The sequence below is a fragment of the Trichoderma ghanense genome, assembly GCF_004382785.1.
Source record: "Trichoderma ghanense strain CCMA-1212 chromosome Unknown scaffold_5, whole genome shotgun sequence".
Lineage (NCBI taxonomy): Eukaryota > Fungi > Ascomycota > Sordariomycetes > Hypocreales > Hypocreaceae > Trichoderma > Trichoderma ghanense.
Window position 1 is genome coordinate 1,415,963 of NW_027395668.1, and position 23,860 is coordinate 1,439,822.

General features: G+C 54.7%; 9 protein-coding genes across 9 annotated transcripts; 5 read left to right on the forward strand and 4 right to left on the reverse strand.

Moving 5' to 3' along the window:
- Window positions 1–52: 52 nt before the first annotated feature.
- CCMA1212_005455 (uncharacterized protein) lies at window positions 53–2,646 on the forward strand (the record flags this gene model as incomplete). The annotated part of the gene is made up of 5 exons (XM_073702713.1): window positions 53–192; window positions 362–1,073; window positions 1,141–1,230; window positions 1,292–1,455; window positions 1,512–2,646. The coding sequence occupies 5 exons, from the start codon at window positions 53–55 to the stop codon at window positions 2,644–2,646; spliced, it is 2,241 nt and encodes a 746-aa protein (XP_073559200.1).
- Window positions 2,647–2,941: 295 nt separating this feature from the next.
- Window positions 2,942–3,378, forward strand: CCMA1212_005456 (uncharacterized protein; the record flags this gene model as incomplete). Its single annotated transcript, XM_073702714.1, has 2 exons — window positions 2,942–2,946; window positions 3,183–3,378. 2 exons carry the CDS (start codon window positions 2,942–2,944, stop codon window positions 3,376–3,378), a joined length of 201 nt encoding a protein of 66 aa, XP_073559201.1.
- On the reverse strand, window positions 3,163–9,432 carry CCMA1212_005457 (Allantoin permease; the record flags this gene model as incomplete). Its single annotated transcript, XM_073702715.1, is given in 12 exon segments — window positions 3,163–3,428; window positions 3,517–3,682; window positions 3,699–3,918; window positions 3,990–5,348; window positions 6,299–6,423; window positions 7,129–7,389; window positions 7,477–8,511; window positions 8,583–8,647; window positions 8,728–8,799; window positions 8,862–8,948; window positions 9,055–9,121; window positions 9,264–9,432. 12 exon segments carry the CDS (start codon window positions 9,330–9,332, stop codon window positions 3,163–3,165), a joined length of 3,792 nt encoding a protein of 1,263 aa, XP_073559202.1. The 5' UTR covers window positions 9,333–9,432.
- Window positions 9,433–10,937: 1,505 nt separating this feature from the next.
- CCMA1212_005458 (uncharacterized protein) lies at window positions 10,938–11,351 on the forward strand (the record flags this gene model as incomplete). The annotated part of the gene is made up of 1 exon (XM_073702716.1): window positions 10,938–11,351. One exon carries the CDS (start codon window positions 10,938–10,940, stop codon window positions 11,349–11,351), a length of 414 nt encoding a protein of 137 aa, XP_073559203.1.
- Window positions 11,352–11,610: 259 nt separating this feature from the next.
- Window positions 11,611–12,953, reverse strand: CCMA1212_005459 (Thiamine thiazole synthase; the record flags this gene model as incomplete). Its single annotated transcript, XM_073702717.1, has 3 exons — window positions 11,611–11,705; window positions 11,774–12,660; window positions 12,949–12,953. The coding sequence occupies 3 exons, from the start codon at window positions 12,951–12,953 to the stop codon at window positions 11,611–11,613; spliced, it is 987 nt and encodes a 328-aa protein (XP_073559204.1).
- A 756-nt stretch (window positions 12,954–13,709) lies between these two features.
- Window positions 13,710–14,483, reverse strand: CCMA1212_005460 (Putative triosephosphate isomerase; the record flags this gene model as incomplete). The annotated part of the gene is made up of 1 exon (XM_073702718.1): window positions 13,710–14,483. One exon carries the CDS (start codon window positions 14,481–14,483, stop codon window positions 13,710–13,712), a length of 774 nt encoding a protein of 257 aa, XP_073558890.1.
- A 732-nt stretch (window positions 14,484–15,215) lies between these two features.
- CCMA1212_005461 (D-erythrulose-4-phosphate isomerase 1) lies at window positions 15,216–15,846 on the reverse strand (the record flags this gene model as incomplete). Its single annotated transcript, XM_073702719.1, has 2 exons — window positions 15,216–15,641; window positions 15,811–15,846. The coding sequence occupies 2 exons, from the start codon at window positions 15,844–15,846 to the stop codon at window positions 15,216–15,218; spliced, it is 462 nt and encodes a 153-aa protein (XP_073558889.1).
- An 823-nt stretch (window positions 15,847–16,669) lies between these two features.
- CCMA1212_005462 (Dihydroxyacetone kinase) lies at window positions 16,670–18,442 on the forward strand (the record flags this gene model as incomplete). Its single annotated transcript, XM_073702720.1, has 1 exon — window positions 16,670–18,442. The coding sequence occupies one exon, from the start codon at window positions 16,670–16,672 to the stop codon at window positions 18,440–18,442; it is 1,773 nt and encodes a 590-aa protein (XP_073558892.1).
- A 2,593-nt stretch (window positions 18,443–21,035) lies between these two features.
- CCMA1212_005463 (uncharacterized protein) lies at window positions 21,036–22,493 on the forward strand (the record flags this gene model as incomplete). Its single annotated transcript, XM_073702721.1, has 3 exons — window positions 21,036–21,095; window positions 21,245–21,501; window positions 22,349–22,493. The coding sequence occupies 3 exons, from the start codon at window positions 21,036–21,038 to the stop codon at window positions 22,491–22,493; spliced, it is 462 nt and encodes a 153-aa protein (XP_073558891.1).
- Window positions 22,494–23,860: the final 1,367 nt, after the last annotated feature.

The following is a 23,860-nucleotide window of genomic DNA, read 5'->3' on the forward strand; positions in this document are numbered from 1 at the left end:
AAGTGGGAGATATTAAATCGCCTCTCGAGTTCGGGGTTCAGGTTTAGGAGAAATGGGCCCCCCTCCGAGAGAGCGTCACCTGTGCCACTGCGGGAGAGGCTTTCTCAGAAAGGAGCATCTCCGGCGACATCAGGCGGTCCATGGCAGTCCGTCCTTCACGTGCCATGTGTGTTCCCGGTCGTTCAGCCGCAGGTGAGTGGAAAACTGGGAGGAACAACAGCCCTCCTATAATCCTTTCCTTTTGTTTGACGTGCATTTCCCACCCCCCCTCTGTGTATAGTTGAAATCAAAGAGGAAGAATAAGAAGAAGAAGCTGCAAACTCCTGATGGGACAACCAAAGAGACACACGCTAAATGTTAGAAAACTCCGTCGTCGCAGTGATCTCCTCCGTCGCCATCTGACACTTCACGATGGCTCTGCCCCCTCAGATCCGAAACGAGTCCGCGCCTGTGATGCCTGTCACGCAAGCAAGATCCGTTGCGATGGCGGCACCCGATGCAGTCTGTGCACAAAGAGAGGCATCAACTGCGCCTTCACCAGAGGGCCTGGCGCTGTTCTCGCATCCAACATCCGGCAAGGTACAGCTTCTTCCTTGCGCTCGAGCCATGGATCACGCTCGCCAGACGGTCCAAGATCTTCCACGGAAGCTTCAGTCTCTTCTGGCGGCTCACAGTCTGGTGTAAATCAGGCCGTGCCCGTGACTTATGTAGACAGTGCACCCGTGAGCCAGGAGTCGCTCCAGCAACAAGACCCGTCTTCCGCCTCCCTCGAGGGCCTACAACTCGTTCTCGAAGCCGTCTCGAGACCAAAATCAACGTCGTCGAGAACTCAGCGCCAACCGCCCCCTGAAGTGAAGAAGTGGTCCGCGGCGTGCATCGATGCGTACTTTGGCCGCTTCCACGACCGCTGGCCGGTGCTGCATGCTCCCACCTTTGAGAAGGAGGTGGAATCTGCCAGGTTGCGGAGCACCGTCCTCTTGATAGGGTCTTGGTTGCGGCACGAGAACGAGGGGAACAACCACCTCTTGTTCGACATTCATAGCGTTCTGGTCAAACGCCTCCTGGACGAAATGGTAAGTCGTTGTGCTTGAGTATAAGGGGGTAGGGGTTCTGAGATGCTGACTTACATGTTGCTCGTAGACAGAAACAATCTACGATCCAGCCGCCGTCTGGCCGCTACGGACACTGCAGAGCTCCCTTCTGAATATCATTTTCGCCTTTGAAAGCGGAGTACGTACCAACCTGCCCGGCGAGATTCATTCAAACTTTGCCGACTAACCCATCTCTGCAGCGTGAAAAGCACATGAAAAAGGCCCCTCTCCTCTTCAGCCTCCTCGTCACCGTGTTCCGACATCTCGGAATCTTCAGCGCCGATGCCATCGACCGTCAAATCAGGATCCATTTCAGCGGCGATTTCCCCCCCTGGGTGTTTTCCATGAAGGAGAAATGGAAAAGGTGACTCAAGCGCTATATCATTTGGAGCTATTAGAGAGTTAGTACTGACTTCTCAGACTCTGCACAAACATGTTCAAGATCGATTCATACATATCCCTCCTTACCCAGCAACCTCCCTTACTACAGCGCGAGGAATTGAGCCTGAGCCTGACATCCACCTTTGGCCAATGGAACGCCTACGGCCTGGACGTCTTCTTCCGGAGATGGCCCTCCGAACCCCTCGAGCGCACACAGTATCGTATATGCGATCTCGCGATGGGCTCGCAGCAACCCATTCCGCCAGTCATCCTCGTCGAAGACCTCCAGATCCGCATGATGGGCGTGACGAACTACGTCTGGATCCTCAACAAGATGCGAGGCAGCCCCAACCCAGCGCTCTGCGTCTCTCCCGACCAAAAGGAGCTGATATCGGCTCGTTTGAAGCGCTGCAAGCTGCAGCTCGACAGCATGACGTCCCTGTGGAAAGAACCGGAGCAGCACAAGATGCACATTGATTTCCTCCTGAGAGCATATTCTGCCAAGGAGGAGCCCTTCCACGAAGGCTGGGAACAGGCCGCCAGGAACCGCTTCTCGTCCTTCGTCTTCAGCGCCAGTATGCTGTACCACCTCCTCAACATGCACATCTACGCCGACGTCCACAGCTACATGCAGAACCTGCCCGTCCTCTCCCCCACGGGCGCACCCACCGCCAACCTCTCCTCGTTGACAACAGCGGCCGTCAGCAACGCTCAGGTCCGAGAATGGGCCTCCTCGCCAGACGGCCGCGTCGCCGTCTCCCACGCGCTCTTCGCCTACCGCGTCTACGGCTCAACGACGTCCTCCCCCTCCGATCTCAAAGCAGAAGTCGTCGACCCGATAGCCCACATGACCATCGCCGCTGGCGCCGCCATCCTCTGGACGTGGATTCAGAACACGACGTCCGCGTGCACGTGCATGAGCGCGATGCCGCTCGCGGGCGAGCTGGACTTTGGGTTCGTGCCGCTGGGGGCGGGACAGAGCCCCGAGGTGGACCATTGGATATTGACGGGGGGCAACGTGTGGCTGCATGGGGTGCATCTGTGCAAGTGCAATGTGGATGTGTGGCTGTCCCCTTTTGCGGCCATTCTGTCGCATGGGGCCAAGAAGTGGGAGGTTGGCAACGTGTTTGCGCAGAAGTTGTGGTCGCAGCTCGGGCTGCAGAGGTCTGTATGATTGATCATTTCGCGGATATATTGGTTTCGTGGGGTACCGGGTTATCGTCATCTGTTTCAAGAAGCTTTCCAGGTTTGCATGCATGACCTGTATATGTCAATGTCTGATAGATTAGCGTGTTCAAGTGAGGCAGCTTATACCAAGATAATTTATCTTTCACATACCTCCATAGTAGCAATCCGTTAAAGGGGCCAGCTTATCGGAACAAGCTGTTTTCTTTCCTCTGCGCCTCGGTACATATGCTAAAGCAAAGTAGTGATGGTCTTGATAATGGATGCCGACTGGATTTCGTGTCATGAGGTAACCTAGGAAGCGTGCGATATCCTTGCTTGCGGTTGATTCTGTCTATCATCTTTGTCCAAAGTATCCAAGGCTAACCGATACGCCGTGCAAATGCCGAGACAATGCTGTGTACATGTCTATGTACAATCTGTCCTGCTGATTATATTCGACTGATACATCTATATTCCAAACGGAAGAACTAAATCTGCGTAAGTGGTTCTTCGCTCACAGCGTCTAGCCTGTTCCGTTTATAGGCGACATAACGGGCGCCTCATTCCCTCGCAAAATCGTGGCAGCCTGGCGAAAGAAGGAATCCAGCCTGAGCCTGACCGGTCGGAGAAGAAGCCGCCCCGGCTTATGAGTGGTCTCGCCAAGTCGCTTCAGAGAATGATGGAACTCTTGCAGGAGCTGATACGCAGCCTCGATGTGAGGCTGGTCAGTGGCCAGTAGAAAGAGGTAGATGAGAAAGTTTCCGCACAAGATCAGCTGGGACCGAGCATCTGGTTCCTGTTAGCCATTGCAACGTGCGATCAATTCCCAGGCCCAGAAGGTGAAACCAGGAGAGAAGAGAAAAGAGGAAAGTCCTACGACGACACCAAAAGCCACGCAAATCCTCCTCCGCAATGCAGTTGAAAAAGCACACAAAGCTTTGAAACTCGCTGAGAGCGGATGCGAACCACCTGCGAAGACTCGACTCGGGATTGGCCTTGGCCGCTCTAGTGACAGGGTACATCAAGCCTCGATACAATAGTGCCTGGGTCGCGTAATACGTGAGATGCAGAGGGCCTTGGCGAGCAGATTAGCACTCGCTTCCGATTCTTGGCCATCAGGTTGGCGATAGTCTCACAGTTGCTGACTGGATCCTGGCGCCTCTCGGGGTCAACGGCAAGGCATTGCGGGAGAAGGCTATGCCAATCTTTGAATTTTCCACTCAAGACGACCAGTTGTGTTTCCCTGTCGGTGAGACTTGACGGGTTGGGTCGAACCTGGCTGCATCAACGATGCCGTGTGAGCAGGCACCCTCGACAATAAGCTGTTGTACAGTACTCATCTTGACTTACAAGCTGCAATCCAGCACCTCTCTCAAGACAATAGTCAGGTTGACAAACTGCAAGAATCGAGTTGCCACCGTAGACTGAGAAACGGGATCCTCAGGCTCAACCAGATATCGCAAGTCTTCAGGCACGGTCTCGTCGGCTCGAATGTCGTCCATGTCGGGTGGAATGGTGCTGAAAGAGTCGAGGCTGATGTGCGGAGGATTCCCGTGGCAGACCGCAGACCAGCAATCCGAGGCGTACACCGCCCACCAGAGCTTCTTCCTCACCCGCTTCTCCCACGGCTCAATGCTCCAGTGCGTTGGATCTTGGTGAAGGCCCATCGTTTGGGCACATGCAGTGGTTTGCGCCGTCAGGGTCCACATGCTCGGTGTCTCGACACTGTCGACGTCAGGAGGCGTGATGTGATGGAGCAAAAGGCCTGCCTGAAGGCTGAAGAGATTGGGATTCTCATGCTCGCGCCTCAAAGCCTCGTGGGCGTGGTCTATGCATTGATGCTGCTGGAAGGGGCATGGCTCCTTGATGGCCGGGTCACGGTCCCAGAAAACGCATGCCAAACCGTAGATGGCACCACGCAGCGAGGCGGGGATCTTCATCCTGTTTGTCTTGTACTGACGAAGGAACCGCGTCTTGGTGACCACGGGGTATATGGGGTGGACGTGCTTGAAGTATAGACGTATCAAGCGTTCGCCATAGGGCCACACAAGCCTCTCCGTCCCGTCCGAGGCCGCTTGTTTTGCCTCGTTGGTGAACTCGGGGTTCTCATTCTCCAAGAGCAGGAAGTGGACTGGACGATCGTCCGCCGAGTGGCCACCAGGATACACCTGGATGATATTGGCATCGATCTCATCCTTTTCGCTGATGATGAGACATCTGAAGGCATCCAAGAGATACGTGTCTTGCTCAGCCGACGGTCCCATGGAGTGCGCGGTCCTGTTGAAGTTGTCCTCAAGCGTATGGAGAGGAAGGTTGGATGCCGGAGGGACCGGCGGAGAGACGCCACGTGAGGGCTGATCCAGGCCATCCGCAGGCGGTCCAGATTGGCGAATCAAGCCCTGATGTACCATGGCAGAGTGCGCGAACGGCTGCCGCTCCAGACTCAGCTCCCCAGCAGCACTGAGGCCTGCAGACGACTGGACCGTGTCTGCCGGACTAGAGTGCGAGACGCTGCGACGCGCTTGGCCCGGCGAAGAGCCCACGGCTGGAGGCGTGACAAGTTCAGCATCGGAGGCGCCATTGTCAGTGGCACTTTCACCGGCACTCTCATGCTGAGCAGACAGCTCATCGGGGGCCGGCGTAGATTTGCAGAGCAGCCCCCTGTTCCTACAAAAGAGACCTGCAGCCACAGGTTTAGCACTCGGGGCGCTGCGAGACGGGGATTGAGATGTTTAGATGTATGTAGCACGATGGGACGAAACGGAAGCTCTGGAGGGCTGAATACAGCAGCGTGTGTGTGGAGTATGGACCATCAGACTGGAGAGGGGACGCTCCAGCGCGCTCCCACTTGGAAAAGCAGCGCACACCTCCACGGTGCCAGTGACGCAGCTCGAGCTCCATATAGTACATAGCTGCCCAAGACAGACGATGGTGCCCACGAGGGAGCCGGCCAACAACAGTGCCAACCATCTGTGGTCGGGCGGCAGGCGGACACGTGCGACCCCAGCCAGAAAGCCTGCGTAGCATCGAGCGGGAGGCGATGGATGGCTTGTCGACATCAACCCACACTGACGCGCAGCAGACACGCACAACATACTTTGTTCCACGCCTGAGGCTCAGCGGCTCGGCTTGTATCGACGTCCACTTGGCAACAGCGCGACAGATGCAAGGGCACACACGCAGCAAGGCGAGAGATTGGGGCAGCCGAAGGGCGACGGGACTTACACGGAGGCTCCGAGGTGATGACACAGGCCGTCTTTCGCTTCCGGCAGGCGTCGCAGGGCCGGTTCTTGCGGCTCCGGGGCTGTCGAGGCCGGCCGAACTGGCTCTGAATGGTGAACTTGCGGGGGCGGCCCTGGGCCGCGTCGGCGCCGCTCAGCATGGTCTCGGGCGGCGTCAGTGTCCCGGGGGTACGGAACAGATCTGGCGAGGTGACTTTGCGTTGGGTGGCCGTCCCGGGCCTGGCCTCGGGGGTTGGGCTGGTGGCTGGTTGGCTGGCTGGCTGGTCGGCCAGTCGGTCTCCCTTTGTCCGCGGCGCCGTGGCTGGTGGAGGTGTGCGACGGAGAGGCAGCGCCTGGTCAGTTTCGGGTCGAGTCCGTCGGCGAAGCAGCCCCAGCGCCTGTCCAACGCAGCGTCTCTCGTCGTCCAAGTTGGCCGACAGGGCGGGGAACGAGCGAGACATGTGGGAGGCCATCACCAGACGCCGCCAATAGCAGCCTGGCGGGCCAGTAACGTGACCAGCACGGGGCTTGGGGCTGGCCGGTTCGCCTATGGGGTCCGGCAGCTAGCGCTTTCAGGCACAAGGGCCGACAGCCGAGAGGCGGTCAGGGGCCGCGGGCTAGCGTTAGTGGAGGGCGAGCCCTGTAAGTGCTGTAGCATGACCGCATGAGAAACGGGAATCGCACTCACCATCACAACGTTCAATGAACACGATCAGCAAGCCTTCTTTTCCGTGCCCGCTAGCCATGTTCTAATGTGCCACTCGGAATGCGAGACTCTGCGACAGCAGGGACAGAATTTGTAGTTGACTGATATCCAGGTGGTTGACGAGGAGCAGGGTGGATATGTATAGTACCTTAGTCATGTAGGAGCATGGCAAGGCGAGTGCGGCGGTAACCTGAATACTTTCACAACTTCGTATTATCAGGCCCGTCAGGTACGAGTACAAGGATCCCATACCCAAGCGACAGAGATCGGACATCGCTTTCGTCTGCAATTACTCGCTCGCATGGCGCTTCCAAGTAGACCCTTTTACCCATATACTATCAGCCCGTCCTGAACTCCCAAACATGGCGGCATATCACCACCTGAGATACCTACTTAGACAAGTTTCAAGTCGACCGACAGTGAACCGTACCTCTCTAGGTAAAGAGAGGCTCCAGACATCAGAATAAGAGAAAAACGCTCATCAAAACATCACGGCAGGCTCCGACTTGGTGTTCACGTCTGTTATATGAATGATCCCCGAGCCATCGTCGTCTGATAGCACCTGGGCCGCCTGATGCAGAGCCACCTCCCAGCGGTCCGAGTAAAATTGCTGCACTTCCTTCGGACTCGGCGACGTCCTGACAAACCTGTCGACGTTCCTGGCAGGGAAGATCCAGTGAAGAAGTACGTAGACGCCGGCACTCGCCAGGAATCCATACAGATAATTGAGGTAGAAGAGCTCCGTCATGCCCTCAGGGAGCGACACGGACCGATTCACCGCCCCGATAAAACCGGGCAAACAAGGCACAACTCCCACCGCCCACTGGCAGAAGAAACGGAAGTCAGTTCATTTGCCCTCACTCGCATCGACCTGGGGAATACACCATCCGAAAGGATTCCATGAACTCACCGCAATCGGCGCACGGAAATTGACGCCGTACGTGTACCAGTATATGCTGCCGCTGTGGCCCTGGTACAAGTCGTCGACCTTAATCTTGCGCCTGTTCACCACGACATAGCTGGCAAACATCATGCCCGCCATCGGCGCGAGGAAGACGCTGTAGCTGGACAAGACGGAGAGGAACGTTGTCGCCCTGCACACCAGCTGCCAGGGGTTGACAACCGGGCTGAGCAGGGCCGTGATGTAGGCTCCTCTGCGGATGTTGATGTACCGCGGGAACACGGACGACAGGTCTATGCCGCCCGCCAGCGCATTCCCGGGCACATTACTGCCGATCTGAGAGATGCACAAGGCAACACCGGCAAAGAAGACCGCAGCCCTCGTTCCGGGGCTGTCGTCCTTGTCCAGCAGGCGAACAAAGATGGTCGGCGGGTTCCAGACGGCCTCCCCACCAAACCGCTCTTGGGTGGCGGATACGACCAGGATCCCAATGACGGACGTGAGGATGCTGTAGGCGCCGTAGGGGATAAGCTGGCCCCAGACGGCGTCCGTCGGCGTCCGTGCCAGACGCGCAAAGTCGTTCTGGTTCAAGATGCCGGCAGCAATCGCGCCAATGGTGCACATTACCCCGTACACCATCAGCCATGCAACACTTCCCGGTCCGCCGACTTCGGGGATGGAGGTTGACGAGTCCATGGTGCCACCAAAGCCCCCCTCGCCCATGGTTGCCAGGGCCCAGATCAGGACAACCACGAAGAAGACTATGGTCACGACGCTGGAAAACAGGAACAGCTTGTGCAGACGATGAGGCTGGATCCACAGGAACGGAAGACTGATGACGAAGAAGATGATGTACGACACGAACTCGGCGGTTGTCATGCCCGTGCTCTTGGGCATGTGGTTGGGAATGCGGGATGCATACTTGGGATCCCACGACAGCAGGATAAGCTCGAAGCACTGTCCACCAACCCATGTCTGGAACCCGTACCTATGGACAACAGCTATCAGCACAAACTGCCAGTGGTACAGCGGAGTGTTGAATATCTAACGCACCAAACTGCGCACTCAAGCATTAGCCAGAACACCATACAACGTTATACAGAAAGGCGCCATACCGAGAGACAAGAATATGCGGTTCCAAACGGCAAAGTGGGATCCCCACATGCCCCATACGGCACGACTATAGACGGAAAAGCCAACTATAGAGGGACCATCTTCAGTACGCCATCTTTCTGTCATGTAAGAGAAAAGGAGGCTCACTGTGATAGTAGGCACCTGCAAGCGAGCTGGCCACAATTGCCGCGGTGGCTACAATGTTTCCCACCACAATTGCTACACACAGCCGTCAGCCAATTGATGCAACGGCTTCTGTTGAATCGGGATAATGGACGTACCAATGATGGCTTGCCACCAGTTCAGACCCAACGGTATCAGCGCGCTCCCAGTCAGGAAGGTCGCAATGTTGCAGTTGATCAGCAACCCTGGAAGACGGGGAACCAGGAGGATCGCTCTTCGTCAGCAACCTTGCTCGCTATTACTTCGCCTATCACCCGGGTTCGACGTCAATCTCCATCCGGGGCCACTCACAAAAATTGTGGAAAGTCCAGAACGTCCATGTCCGCCTGGCCGACTCTATGGGTCGGATGTCCTCATTCTATAACACGCGGGGGGAGGTTGTCAGTTAGCCAGCTGCATAGAGTCTCACGCGGGTGGGCCTGTCGATAACATGAGCGGCAGCGCATATGATGGTTGACGGTGGCCTTCTCAACCGAGCGGCGTTCGCACACATCACTTACGATCCATTGTGAGACGCAAGGCAGCCTGGCGCGCTCAATGAGTTCGCCTAGCCCCATTGCCGCGGTCATCTGAACGCGCGTGTCACCCACACAGACCTGACCAAGACTGGCGCGCTCAGATCCGAGGCTCGTGTCAGACTCTCAGACTATGCTCGGCTCACAGCTCGAGACGCGATGGTATAGCCGGCGCTGCTGCTTGTATCCGTCCCCGGGTGGACCACCATACACGCGCGTGCACACCGAAACCCCTTGTGCCGGCGATGAGGACCGGCGCCGAAACCGTCACAGGGTCCGAGACTCCAGCAGTGGGGCGAGATCCGGACAAGAGGAGATGTGAACCAACGCGATGCGACTCAAGCAGATCGGTTCAACAGGCAGCGGAAGCGGCACGATCGGGAGGAGCCGTCGGCCGTTGAACTTTGTCACCCTCGAACTTTGTCTGGCTGGGCGAATCGACTGGTGCAAGCTCCGTAAGACAGCAAAACCGCCCTTGAGGAGGTTGAAATGGAGAAAAGGGGGGCCTCGGGGGAGCCCAGCAGACCTTTGACGAGCTCCGTGTCCAACCAGTCCGCTCTGCTGGCCCTGCGCCAAGGCTTAGTAGTTTGCCAGTCCACGAGGTAAGTCCGACTAAAAGATAAGGAGAGAATTACAAAGGACGTGTGCGAGGGTAATCGCGCCTTCGCTAGTGTAACGAAGCACGAGGACGAAGAAATCCGGTGGCTTCTTTTACCAGTCAAGTCTCTGGTTTCAAGCCATCGACAGGGAGCATTCCGCTCCCGCTTTTAGTCAGCGCGGGTTCACCGCAACCTGGCGCGGTCAGCAAGAAAACGGCAAACAGTTTGGACAAGAACGTGTCCAGCAGAATCAACAAGCGACAGCCTCTTGCCCTGAAACATCCAGTCGACTGAGCCCTGACTGATGCCCTTTGATGCGCATTACTTCATCGACAGCCCACTCACTGACCCGGCGATTCGGTCCGCTAGATGGCTTCGAGGGGTGGACTCCGAGTGTTCTCAAAGGGCGTGGATCGAACCATGCACGGGCATGCAATTGGGCGGGTGTTGGCTGCATGCTTATTTCGTCTCATTGCGGCACACGACTCCCGTCGCTCTCCAGCTGGTGCTGCTCTGTTCATAACGCGTCCTATGAACTCGACTCTCACTCTACATCATCAGTCCCTGATGCCATATCAAATGGCTCGTCTTGAGACAACATCTCGAGTCGCTCAGACTTTCGTTGCTGGTGACTCGGCCATCTACTTGGTGGCCCCCTGCAAGTTGTCTTCTGCATCACGATGGGCTGATATGGAAACTTCTCTGATGCTACGGAGTACTGCTTCCAGGTGGTGTGGGCGTGCTCAAAGGGCTTCTCCGTGGCCACGGATGCATCTGCAGTGAATGATGTGCCCAATATATGCCCAGACTTGATTCCACTAAGCGCGACGGCAGGGACATTGAGAGCCGGAATCTTTCAGCTTTCGCCCTACCCTCCTGGTAAGGAGAAGGCGCAGATTGAGTTGGCTGCAATCCGAACTGTAAAGCCATTCGTGTTTCAAATCGGGTTTCGTCCTGCTTCTGCCGCTTTATCAATCCAACACTTGTCGTCTTGGAGAAAGAGAAGATAGAATTTGTAGCCTCACTGAATTATTATCGGGTCCCTCAGAGCGCTTCCAGGATGGCTCCCTCTCACTGCGTTGTTCGCCGTTGGACTTGGCCTGCAGAGACCCTCGAGATTTTGGGTGTTTCTTCTTTCCGAGAGGCTGGAAGCGATACTGCGGACAACGGCCGTCGAGCTAGGACTGAGCTGTGCCGCTTGCTCTACTCTTACCGCCTGACTCGGTTTTCAAGCAGCATGTCAATTCGAAAAGGCCGCGCGATCCTCAGGCGAGAAGGGCGGAGGACGAGCTACGTAGACGCCATTGTAAGTGAAATGCTCTCTCAGTTGCCTCGTCCCGAGGAGTCTGCAAAAAGCACTGGAGAGCTTCTCTTCAGTGGTGAAGCTGTCGATGTCCGCGGAGAAGATGGATCAATGAGCAATGGCTTGTTGGCTACTGCCTGGAGTATACAACACGATATTGAGGAGAGATGAAAGGCATCCTAGATTTTGCATTGTTTCTACCTTAATTTGAGAGAGTATGCCTTCTGTATCTACTCAGTTACGAAAGTCAGAATCGAATATCACATATGGAACGAGAACGGATATTTTGAAGATGGCTGCAGTGTATTCAATCTGGTTCGCAGCGAGATATTGTTTTTGGTCTTTTGTACTTTTACTGCTTTACATCAAATGAGTGACCAGTCATGCAGGTACTATCAAATGAATGACGGTAGATAGCCACAAATCTCATTTACTGAGCATTCTCCTTGCGACGGGCCTCAAAGACCCTGAGGGCCTCCTCGGCAGCCTTGACACCGCTGAGGGCCATGGCACCAAAGGTAGGACCTGTACAAACACACGAGTTAATACATGATTCTCGACTGAAAAGGCCTTCTGTTCAAGAGTGGACATACCCATGCGGTTGGCTCCGTCAATCTCAGACAGCTCCATTCCTCCGACGATCAAGCCGGGAACAACCTCACGGGTGTTCTTGACAATGGCGTCCTCAGCCCTGCTCATGTCAAGGCCACGCATGCCGCCGAGCTTCTCGATGCGGCCCATGCTGACGAGGCGCTTGACGCAGAAGGCACCCATGGGGCCGTCGTGGCCGGTGGTGGAGATGACCAGGGGCGCGTTGATGGTGTTGGGGTCCATGCAGGACTGGTCGTCGTGGTGCATGGAGACGAGGGTCCAGTTGGTGACGACACCGGCGATGCGGACGCCCTCGGCAGAGGGACGGGTGATGAGGTCCTCGACGCAGGTGGCGTTGAAGAGCTTCACGTTGGGCAGCTGCAGCACCTTGGCCATGATGGTGGAGGTGAAGAGCGCGGCGTGCTTGACGACGACGTAGTTGCCCTCGTCCTCATACGGGACGCCAATCTCGCGGAGGAAGGCGTCGGCAGGCTTGCGCATGACCATGGCGGAGAAGAGCTGGCCGCCCAGCCAGGCACCGCCACCAGGGGAGACGGACGCCTCGATGATGGCAATCTTGAGGTCCGGGCGCTGGGTGCCGAGGACGTAGGCGGTGCTGAGGCCGCAGGAGCCGGCGCCGATGATGACGATGTCGGACTCGGCGTAGCGGTCGAGGTCCTCGAAGTAGCGGCGGGTCATGGCGCGCGAGACCTGGGACTCGCGGATGGGCGAGAAGGTGAAGGAGTCCCACTGGCCGAACATGTCGGAGACGGACTTTGCCTGGGCCTCGAGGTGCTGCTGCGGCTGGGACACGGCCAGCTTTGAAGGAGTGACGAGTTCAGCGGTGCGCTGGGGGGGCGAGACGGCGGCGGGAGGGCTCATGATGGGCCTACGAGGGTTAGGGATTTGAAGGGATTGGAGGGGGGAGGGAGCATGATCCTTTCGCTGGTATTATCCAGATCAAGTTCAGGGCCGTATATTCTCAGCCCGAACTCCCCCTTCCTTTCCCACGAATCACTTTCTTTTATCGCTTTATTCTTGTAGTAAAGGACAAGAGACGAGGGGAGAGAAGTGACGTGGAAGAGGAAGGGGGAAGCCCGGGCACCGGCTCATGCGATACACATTACCTGAAGATGAAGAGACAGAATCCCGTCTGGACGGACTACCACCGAAGGACGCCATGGCGACGGACGAGGTTGTACCGACAGGTGTGTGTGGTGTTTGGCCTGCTGTGTGTTAGATGCATTGGAGAGAGGGGTTGGAGGGGGTGTGAACTATATCACTGAATACTTTTGTTTGATAGGTTACAATTGAATCGGTTCTGATTGTCTCTTGATGAAGAACGATGACTTGTGATGTGAAAAGGAAAGGAAAATCAATTGGAGCTCTGCGTGATTTTCATCCCAATTTATAGTCGACCAAATTCTCACCAACCGTCACATAAAAAGGAGGGGTAAGAACCATTGATCGGCTCTCGATACTATCATAGTGACGGCGATGTCGGCAGTTGCAAGCAAAAACGTCCACAACCAAAAAGCCGGGGCGGGAAATGGTCCGGTGTGTATCCGGGCGTATGATTTTAGCCATGAGAGAATTTAGGGCTGTGTGTGTGTGTGTGTTATCGTGAGGATATCATTTGCTAAGAAAGTTGTGGTGGACTCGTATAGTTGATGAGGACCCTAGAAACTTGGACTGATTGGGCCATGTGCCACTTGTTGGGAGCTTTTGACTGGATGCTTTAGTTGAGACGAATGTTGATCTTTTTCATTTCTTGTTTAAGCAAAGACTCACGCTGGAAGGGCAGGCTGCTTTGAATCAATAACCCTTGTGTAAGCAGCATCCAAGCTTCGAGCAAAGTGTAATCATTCATAGTAGATACGGAGCCGACTGTCCTCGTACCTTAGCTACAGCTACCCGAAAGATTATCCCTTCTCTTCCTCATGCTCCAGCTACTTCCTGTATCGTCCTGACAAACTGCTCCGGATCGTGTCCGAACCGCCCGAGGAACAAACCGTCCAACCCGCTCTTCAATCTCTCGTAGAGTCCCGGCCCAGCACTTCCCCCATATAAAACCCTCGTCATCCCCGTCCTTCTCCTGACGGACTCCAGCTCTCTGATCCCAGCCACAACATCAAGAATGTGCTTCTCTCCAGCAGGTTGACTGGCACCAATCGCCCATACAGGCTCATAGGCCAAAATGACCTCTTGCTCATCGGGCACAGCACTCATGACAGCATCAACCTGCACCCGACACTCATCAACCGCAACATGCACGTCGCCTCGAGTCTCTTCTCCGATGCACACCAGCGGCATCATGCCATTGCGACTCACAGCCGCAGCCTTCTTCGCAATCTTGGCGTCGTCCTCGCCAAAGATCCTTCTCCGCTCTGCATGTCCGACTTCCACGAGCTTGACGCCTGCGCTGCGCAACACCGAGGGACTGACTTCGCCGGTGAATGCGCCTTGGTCTTCCCAGTGGCAGTTTTGGGCGCCGGCCCATATGGGAACGGAGCTGGATTCCAATTGAGCGATTGTGGTGGTGAGGGAGATGAAGTCGGGGATGACGAAGATGTCTATGTGGGAAAGGCGCTCTGCCGGGACGTCTGCCAGCTTGGCCAAGAAGCTATTCGTGAATTCCCTTGTTCGCTGGAGAGAAAAGTACATTTTGGTCGAGAGGCCGATGAGGCGCCGTCGGGGCGCTGTGTCGTCCATGTTGGCTGCTGAAGAAGATGAAGATGAAGGATATGGATGATGCGCGCTTGATTCACACGAAGCGCTCGTCCATGTAAGTGGTGATGGATGGATGATATCTTTCTGACCAAACCCAGGAGCAAGACAACGATCAAATGTGAAGAGCTATAGCTAAGCTCTCCTAGCCCTTGAGAACTATTACTCCTCCCACCTATCCGGATGCCTGCCACCCAACTTTGTTCCCCCGCGCACCAGCTTCGATCCGCCCATTCCACTTCTGGGATGCCGGCATAGCGGCCGCTATGCTGCCCATGATGGCCAATTGCGGCCTCTCCGGGCCTGTATGCTACTATTCCGCCTAATATCGGGGTCTATATTGAAACGAAGGTTATGCGATATTGACTTCGTCTTCGGAGTCATGATGACCCGCGCATCCGAGGTGGTCTCGTGAGCGGTTGGTCTGATACACCAAAGCAGCCGATCCATTATTACACTATTCTTGGTGGTCTACGAGCCACGGCAGCTCCGTTTACCAAACACATTCCTTCGTATTTGCTAGCATGTGTGATTTGAATGCCACCAATTGTTACATATAGCTCTTCATACTAAGGTAGCGGTTTGCCAAATACGAGCTGTTCTTTGCGTGTGCCTGCGTCGGCCACGCCCAGTATCACACCTCAACCGACACTCGGGGAGAATGAAAGAACTAAACAGCAAACATTTGACTCGCTTGTCTACAGAATCATCAAATCATCATGCCTCCAGCTGCCCAATTTCCTCCACCTTCTTCGCACTCGCACTCGCCGGATCAAACTCATACCCCAACCACTCAGTAGCCAACCTCCTCGCAACTTCCAGCCCGACAACCCTCTCCCCCATGCACAGCACCTGCGCATTATTGCTCTTTACACTGCGCTCCACACTGAAGCTATCGTGCGCCGTGACCGCCCGTATGCCCTTGACCTTGTTGGCAGAAATAGCGACGCCTAGACCTGTGCCGCAGATGAGCAGAGCCCGGTCCGCTTTGCCCTCGGCGACGAGGCGGGCGGCGGCGGCGGCGCGCAGGGGATAGGGCGTCTTGTCGGAGGGTTCGTCGGATCCTACGTCGATGACCTCGTCTACGCGGGAGTCGCCTTCAAAGTCTTTCTTGATGGTGTTTTTGTAGCTTACGCCGGCGTCCTGCGGGTGCGTGAGTGAGCTCTTGTTTGTGACTGTTTGTCTTGATGACCTAACGAATGTATTCTCAACGGCGAGAAGACTCAGAGTGATGGAGCTGTATGAATTTGATGCTTTTATCTCGCCCTGGTTTGAGACGTCCTGGTTCTAGCGGAGAAAACCGTGCACTTACATCGCAGCCCATGGCGATTCTCCATTTCGGTGCCATCGTATGTTAATCAAGTATGTAGCTTTCAAATCACAATCAGATAGTATTGAATGCAGATTCAAGTAATGGGATTCGTATTCTCTGCATTTTGAGAGACAGTGATATATGTAAGAGAACCTTCAGCCAAGTCTTATGGCTTCAAGCCAGATCCGGGATTTGATCTAAAGGCATGCATCATCTTCTCGTCTCCTTCCCACAACCCATCTACCACCATCCCCCGCACTTCCCGATGGAATCACGAATCGGAAGTCTGCTCTTCCACGAGATCACCTCCGGCTTCATAGGAATAATTTGTTTGCGGGGTTCGTGACCGTTCAGGTTGGACAGAGGCAAACATCACCATGGCTTACACGTTCGGTATTTCCCCATTGGGAAATCCGGCAAGCATCAGACAACGCCAGGACGCTTGAACACGCCAGTCCAACAGGATGGAATCGCAGTGTCTGTCCGGGAAAAGAAAATGGTAGAAATGCGGAGAAATCGGTTAATCATTAGAATTACCTGCATTAATCGATTTACAGTAAATCCGGAGCACAGCTCATGAGTTACAGTGGCGGAGCAGCTAGGGGGCACTATCAAGTTCCGTGGTTCTAGGCCATGAGAAGATGACTTTTGGATGGTGGCACAAGACCTTGGATGAGATCAGGATGATATGGAAGCCTCGTTTTGTACTTCCGTGGTCGGGCAGCCCCGATGTGGGAAAGAATTGGTTGCGTTGGTCTGCATCCTGCTTATATGCTCTGCTTTTTGCCCTTGCTCAAACGCAGTAGCAAACAGACGGCAGTTTTACTCTATCCCCTGACACATTCTGCAAAATAGAACAATGTCAACCAGACATCTCTTTACGTCATCCGACGGCCTCGTCAACAAGGCCATTCGAGGCATCATTACCTACAACCCTTCTCTCAGCTTTGACGAAACCAACCGGGTCGTCTACGACACCACATACGACAAGTCCAAGGTCGTCATCATAAGCGGAGGCGGCTCCGGGCATGAACCTGCATGGACCGGCTATGTAGGCAAGAACATGCTCGCAGCTTCTGTACAAGGAGATATCTTTGCCAGTCCCAGCACGAAGCAGATCGTTGCAGCAGTGGACGCTGTTCCAAGTGACAAAGGCACCATTCTGGTCATCACAAACTACACCGGCGACTGTCTACACTTTGGACTAGCCAGCGAAAAAGCCAATGCCAAGGGCCACAACTGCCGGGCCATCATCTGCGGCGACGATGTTTCCGTCGGCAAGAACGGGAGCTTGGTTGGTCGCCGTGGCTTGGCTGGCCAGATTGGTGTTCTCAAGGTCATGGGCGGAGCTGCTGGTGCGGGAGGCTCGCTGGACGAAGTATACAATCTTGGGGTCGCATTCTCACAGCAGATTGTGTCCATTGCGGCAACTTTGGATCATTGCCATGTTCCTGGACGCGCTGAGCATGGCATGCTTCGAGAGGACGAGGTTGAACTTGGCACTGGCCCTCACAATGAGCCTGGATACAAGAAACTATGTCCGGTGCCATCTGCATCTGAACTTGTCTCGCAGATGCTGCAGCACTGTCTGGATGAAAGAGATCCCGAACGCGGCTTTGTTCGCTTTGCCCCTGGCGATGAAACAATACTGCTCGTCAGCAATTTCGGCGGCATCTCGCACCTCGAGTTCGGCGCTCTAGTGGACGAGATACTGGAGCAGCTGGCAAGATACTGGAAGATTGAGCCAGTACGGATAGCCGCCGGCTTTCTCGAGACATCCCTCAATGCTCCCGCCTTCTCCGTCTCCGTCATCAATGTCACCGCCGCCGCAGAGAACTGCAACTACTCTGTCGAGGAGATCAAGTCTTTCTTTGATGTCCGGACGACGACGTTCTGGGAGTCCATGGCTGGATCACAGGCGCGGCGGAGGACGAGACAGCAGCAGATTGTTCAGCCACCGGAGGAGGCGATCAAGGCAGTTGATAAGTATAGAGATCTGACGATTGATCCTGTACTTCTGGAGAAGATGCTGAGAAATGCTTGTGAAGCCCTCATCAAGGCTGAGCCAGATCTCACCAAATGGGACACAGTCATGGGTGATGGAGATTGCGGAGAGACGCTCAAGACTGGCGCCATGTCTTTGCTTACGGCCCTTGATTCAGGGCTAGCAAGATCCGGGTCAGTCGTCAAGGTTCTGCTGGAGCTCGAGGACATTGTGGAGAGCAAGATGGGTGGCACTTTAGGCGGCATCTTGGGCATCTTCTTCGTCTCCTTACGTGCAGCTGTCGAGAAGAACGTTGGACTGGCCCAGAATCCCGTCTTGCTCTGGGGAACAGCTCTTGCAACAGCTCTTGACAATCTCAGGAGGTATACGCCAGCCAAGGTTGGAGACCGCACCGTCATGGATACTCTGATTCCATTTGCTACCGCCATGGGCGAGTCGGGATTTGATCACGGCGTCAGGGCGGCACAGGATGGAGCGGATGCAACAAAGACGATGAAGCCGAGGCTGGGAAGGGCAACGTATGTTGGTGTGTCGAGTGAGAACAAGGATTTGCCTCCTGATCCGGGTGCTTGGGGTGCTATGGTGGCCATTCGCGGTTTGCGACAAGGACTGGTGGAAGCAATCTAGTTGGAGAGTCGAGATATGCCTTGGATGGATTACTGCTTTGCGGTGGAAACTTGGTAACTAATACTACGTAAATACAGAATGACCACAAGTGTCGGATCAGGCATATTAAAGGTGATTCTGCTGGTGCTCTGTGTCCCTGATTAATGAAAAATGATGAAGTTGATGTCATACACGAACGGATAACCAGTGTATGTTGATCCATGGTAGCTGTCTGTCAACTCTATAGCACCTCAGTCATGTTGGCTAACTCAATAACATACAATGAGGCACACTAGCAGTAACTTTTCCATTTGTCCATGGCTCATTACACGCAACCAAATGACTCTCGAGTTGACTATCATATAGCTAGTCGCCCCTTACCATCGCTGTTCAGACTCTTAAAGACTGAACCAATATTCCTGTTACAAAACTTGCAAACCACTCCCAGCACACAAAGGCACGCGGCTTAGAGCGTAATGGCTCGCTTCATGATCCTCTCTACTCCGCATATGAACCCACCCGTTGGCCACTCCAGTTTGCTCTCTCGACGGTTACAAAGAGTGGCTTACGTGCAACTGCGCATGCCAGAACCCTTTGCCTCCACTGGCTATCGAATGGGCCAACCCAAGCCTACGTAACACAACGAACAGGCCATAGACGGCGCCACCGATCCATGACCGAATCTCGACTCAATCCGAAGTCCTCCTCATCACCCGAAGCCGGTGATACAAGCCCACGCTTCGCTATAGCCGAGGCCCCAATTGATGGGGTCTTGTCATCATGTAACATGAACACTATCCCAAGTCGTCTGTGCCTCGGCGGCCAACGAAAGCATGGCCGGAGTTGCCATGCCCGCTAACGAGGCGCCCTACATGCCTCGCCCTGCCTTTGCCTGACGTGGCATAGCTGAGAGCGGTTCTTTTTCGTCGTCTTGGAAGTCTTGTTTACATCGAATGCCATCCGTTGCAACGCTCCCTCTTCGTGTCCTGGCTTTGCTAGATCAGGCTTGACCGGAAGGGCCTGTATTCGCTGACAAACTTTCTTGGACACTCGGGGGGGGGGGGGGCTGTGAGTTCAACTGATTCGCAGTGATCCCGACAGCTTCTTGGCTTAATATGTCACATCAGAAGAAGAGGGGTTTGAATACCCTTCTCTTCTCCGAGAGGAGCCATTTTCCTGGTCATCTAGACGTCCGTGCGAGCATAAATTGAGGTATACCATCGGTGGCAGCCAATTCGGAATGCTTCATATTCCTTTTCGTCAATCTCTCCTAATCAGACAAGGTATCAAAAGGTCCTGGCCAGGTGGCAATAGCTGACGGGGGGTTGAGCCGCTTCTTTTGCTAATCCCGTCATCGCTCGTTGCGAGTGCAAGGCAAGAGATTGATTCTTCCTTGCCGCAGGCTAGGCTGCAGCCGAACCATGAAAAGTGCCTGTATGTGATAGTGACAGCATTGGATCTGCTCTGTTGTCATTGAGTAGCATAGTCACATGGTCATGGTTGCTCCCTTTGTGAAATGTCACCTTGTCCGCGTCCTAGCAAGCATGTCCAGAATCCCCCGGGCCGCACCGACGTATCCGCACTGCTTCTTCCGATCAAATGGCATGCAAGTTGGGACTTCATTGGTAGCTCAGATCACCGCATGCTATTCGTACGTTCATTCACCGCCGGATTGCTCTTCACAGCATGCAAGATTGTCCCCTCTATCTGACTCTGTCCCCCCTCAAGCCATGGCAGGCGAAACAGGCAGAGGAGAGGCTGTCCCAAAGGACAAAAAGAAGGATTGTCAACAGCCTACCCCGGGCTTAGTGTCTGGCTGGACGTTCCAAACACGGACGCTCAAGAGCCAATTCGGGATGTTCCTCAACTCAACAGTCTCAGCATTTCCCAACTGATTCTCCCCCCCTCAGCCGCCGTCTGTAAGAGCCGTATACGCCCGCGGCTCTGAGACAAAGTCCCTTCGTCCGGCTGCCTTGTTTGACAGTTCCGTGTCTCACTCAGACGCGGCCTCTGCCGCCGTAGGGCAAGACATTACTAGCACTAGTACGAGTCAACTATCGCTTTTCCCCTTGAGGCTCGGCCTTGGATACCCTCCGGACCCTCTTCATCTCTTCCTCTATACTCTCCCTCCCTTCATCTAAAGGGGGGTCAAGGTGAAAAGCAGAGAAATTAAGAGTGCCGATTGTTACACGCCCCCCCTCATCCCCCAGCCGCTGAAGTGGATCAAATAACACGCCCCCTCTTCCCCCCTTGCCCATTCATTCATCTGGCCTTGTCCACCCCTGCTAGTTCAATATCATCAGGCCCCGGCAGAGATGCGGAAAAGTCATCCATCGTATCCAGCCCGGATACCAATGGCCTGGTCCCAACATCGAAGAGCAACCTGCGCTACTGTATAGCCGGCTCCCCTTGTCGTCATCCGCAGGTCGGCAGGGATTGCGCAAGCCTCTCTGCCGCCACGAGCGTCAGCCGGCCCAGCTTTCCCACAGATCACGGCGAGAAAGATCGTGCGCGTGTCCGCGCCTCACCGGAGAGGCCCCCCTGTCAAGTGTACTCGAACGGGGAATCATGTGTAGCGATACAATCTTGACGTAGACAATCTTGACACGGCAAGATGTACCAGTACAGGCGATCATGCTCTGTGCCGCCTCCTGCAAAGGTTCCCTTTCGCATCGTACGTTTACCCTGGCAGTTCTTCTCCGCGATTCCGTCTCAAAAGCCAGCGATGCCAAGGGTCCAGCGTGGGAAGCAATGAAAGCTCGGGACAGCGAAAGCCCTATTTTGCATCGGCGTTAAAGCACTCCATATCCGCAAAATGCGCAGTTGATGGTACCATCAGGCATCCTTTACCTCTGCTTCTTCCCACGGCCGACGAGCGGCGGCCGACAGCTTTGCCCCCCTTTCCTTGCCTACCGCCGATATTTGGGGGCGATATGCGCTCCGGAACAAGCACTCTTGGTGCTCGTCATGCTCTTCAACTGCCCTGTAGATTGTTTCCAGGTACTGGCAAGTCGTGCCAATGACGCAGAGAATCCTACCCTCGTCCCTGCAGAGCACCCATTCTCGTCCAAGTGCATCCGGTGATGGTGCTCGCGCTTGTAGGTTATACCAAGGCATATGGAAGAAGAGCGATGACAAATACCACCCAGATCCTGTCTTCCCACGCCCCCATGTACGGTGTCCAATCACTCTCCTCCGGAATGGAATCCGGGATGCTTGGTTGGCGCAAATGGGAAGAGATCCCATGATTGGATCCAAGGCTATCACCGGGGCGGCTGAACTGTCCATTCGGAGGGGACTGACTGACAAGGTAAGGTAGATGACACTCGCCCCGTGGTCAGGACTGCATGAGGGACAGCCTGTACTTTCGCCGATATCCGGACGATACCCTGATCGCTGGAAGTAGGTATTTCCTTTCGACTTGTGCCACACGTAAATCTGGCGGAGCCTTCCGAACATCTTCGTCTCCGTCTTCATCTTCTACATACCCGCATCTCATTGTTTGCTCCCTACATGAGATGCCCACTCTGTCCTACTCTTGAGATCATACAGCCAGGGCATCTCGGCTCTCGCGGCTTGGGCTCCGCGGACATCTCTGTATCTGCATGTGTGTGACCGAAACCCTACAGCAGATCCGTGCCCAAACTGCTCCGATGGTACTTTGGACTATCTGTCGTCTCCCTGCAGAAAAGAATGGGCACAGTCGCGCCCTCTCTCTCTCTCCCTGCATTACTTCTGGGCCAATGTGTGCGCGTCTACTAGGTATCCGTGCCTGTTCATAACGGTAATGGATGATACTTGCAGCGATGCCAATCATAGCCTCTTCTGTGGTATGTAGTAATATCAGGGCTCATAGTTGACGAGATGTAGTGCGGAAGATCATGGGTTGGATTGATATGTACCTATGTGTGCAATATTACCCTGCAGAATGCAGTCACGCTTCACTACCCATGCTCCGTCAATCACGATCCGATCCCTCTTCTTCAACCGGGATGCCTCCAAGAGGCGGTCCATCACAGGTGCCGATGCCTTCACCGTCACTGTTGCAGCGGCGATCTTGGTCGGCGGGTGAGATTGCCTTGAGATGATCGAGCAAGCGGGCATCGCGGCTGCGGCCGATGCTGGACCGGGAGTGTGCAAAAGGCCGGCACGAATCGATATCTTCCGTACCTTGTTCTTTCAAATGTCACTTCTCGTTTACCTCGATGTGATATATGACGAATGTCATTCGCAGCAGTTCATTCGCAGCCTTTTGCTGTGGCCGTTCGCACCCCTCCTGGACTCATTCCAGCATACTTTGTGGGGTTCCATCTCCTTGTACAGGCGGATGATTTATGGATGCTGAGGACAACTGCCTTATTAGCCATGATTTGTGCGTAGGAATCCTTCGTCGCAGTGTTGGCCGATTATGGAGGGTATAGAGCTTGTCCTCGTCAGGGGCATTGGATGGTCTCTACTCGAAGAGAACGATGAACAAGATACCTGGGATAAGAACTAGTCCAGAATAAGCCCATGAGTCTAATGTTCTCGCGTATCGCAGATGATTGCGGATGAGATTCAAAGTGCCTACCCTGTTCACAAGCAACAACACTGTAGGAGGGGAGCGTGAGGCGTGAATTGCCATTTTGCACCAATTCCTGGCTCGGGGGAGTGTCAATGGTCAGGTTAGATGGCTGTCTCTCTTGGACAAGTTGTTACTGCGAAGGAAAATGTCGTCCTAACTCCAACTACGGAGTAGTGGGCGGTCAACCTGGACGTGATGGCAGGCATATCGGCCCTCAAGTTGCCTCCGGGCTACCCTGAAGTAGCGGGAAGTTCTCATGATCCACTATCCTGGTTCTGACGAAGAAGTAAGCGATGTGACCGTTTTAGGGTTAATATACATGCGAGGTTGGCTTGAGTAAGGTAACTCGTCAAAACGTTTGTTGGTAGCAGCAGGTAATGAGCCATTGAGCCTAAGAACGTGTTCATACTGATAGGTATACAATCTGAAATGTAATATAGAGTGAAGTGCAGGTACAAGATAGGGAGTGGCTCTCATAATCTACCACATATACCCAGCTTTCGCCATCCCCAGACTCGGACCAGAGCCGCTTCGGCATTCGTCGTACATGCACATACGTACAGTCAAGAACAGCTTCCAATCAACTTGATTACTCTCAATGCTGATATCAAAAGGCACCTTGGGTCTCGGATTCCGCCCGGATACCTGGTAGCAGCCCTGCCATTCCCCACATACCTCGAGCAGAACCGTTCCGCCTGCTGCTTCGTATATCTCGCCCCCCATGGCTTGCATCCACCAGCACCTCGTCCAATGCATAGACTCCATCCGTGCTTCGTACGTCGACACCATCAATCTTACCGGCTATAAGCCTTTCCGAGCGTCTGGTTGCGCACACATCCTGCGTCTAGGGCCGCAGGGGGCCAGGCCTAGGCTGC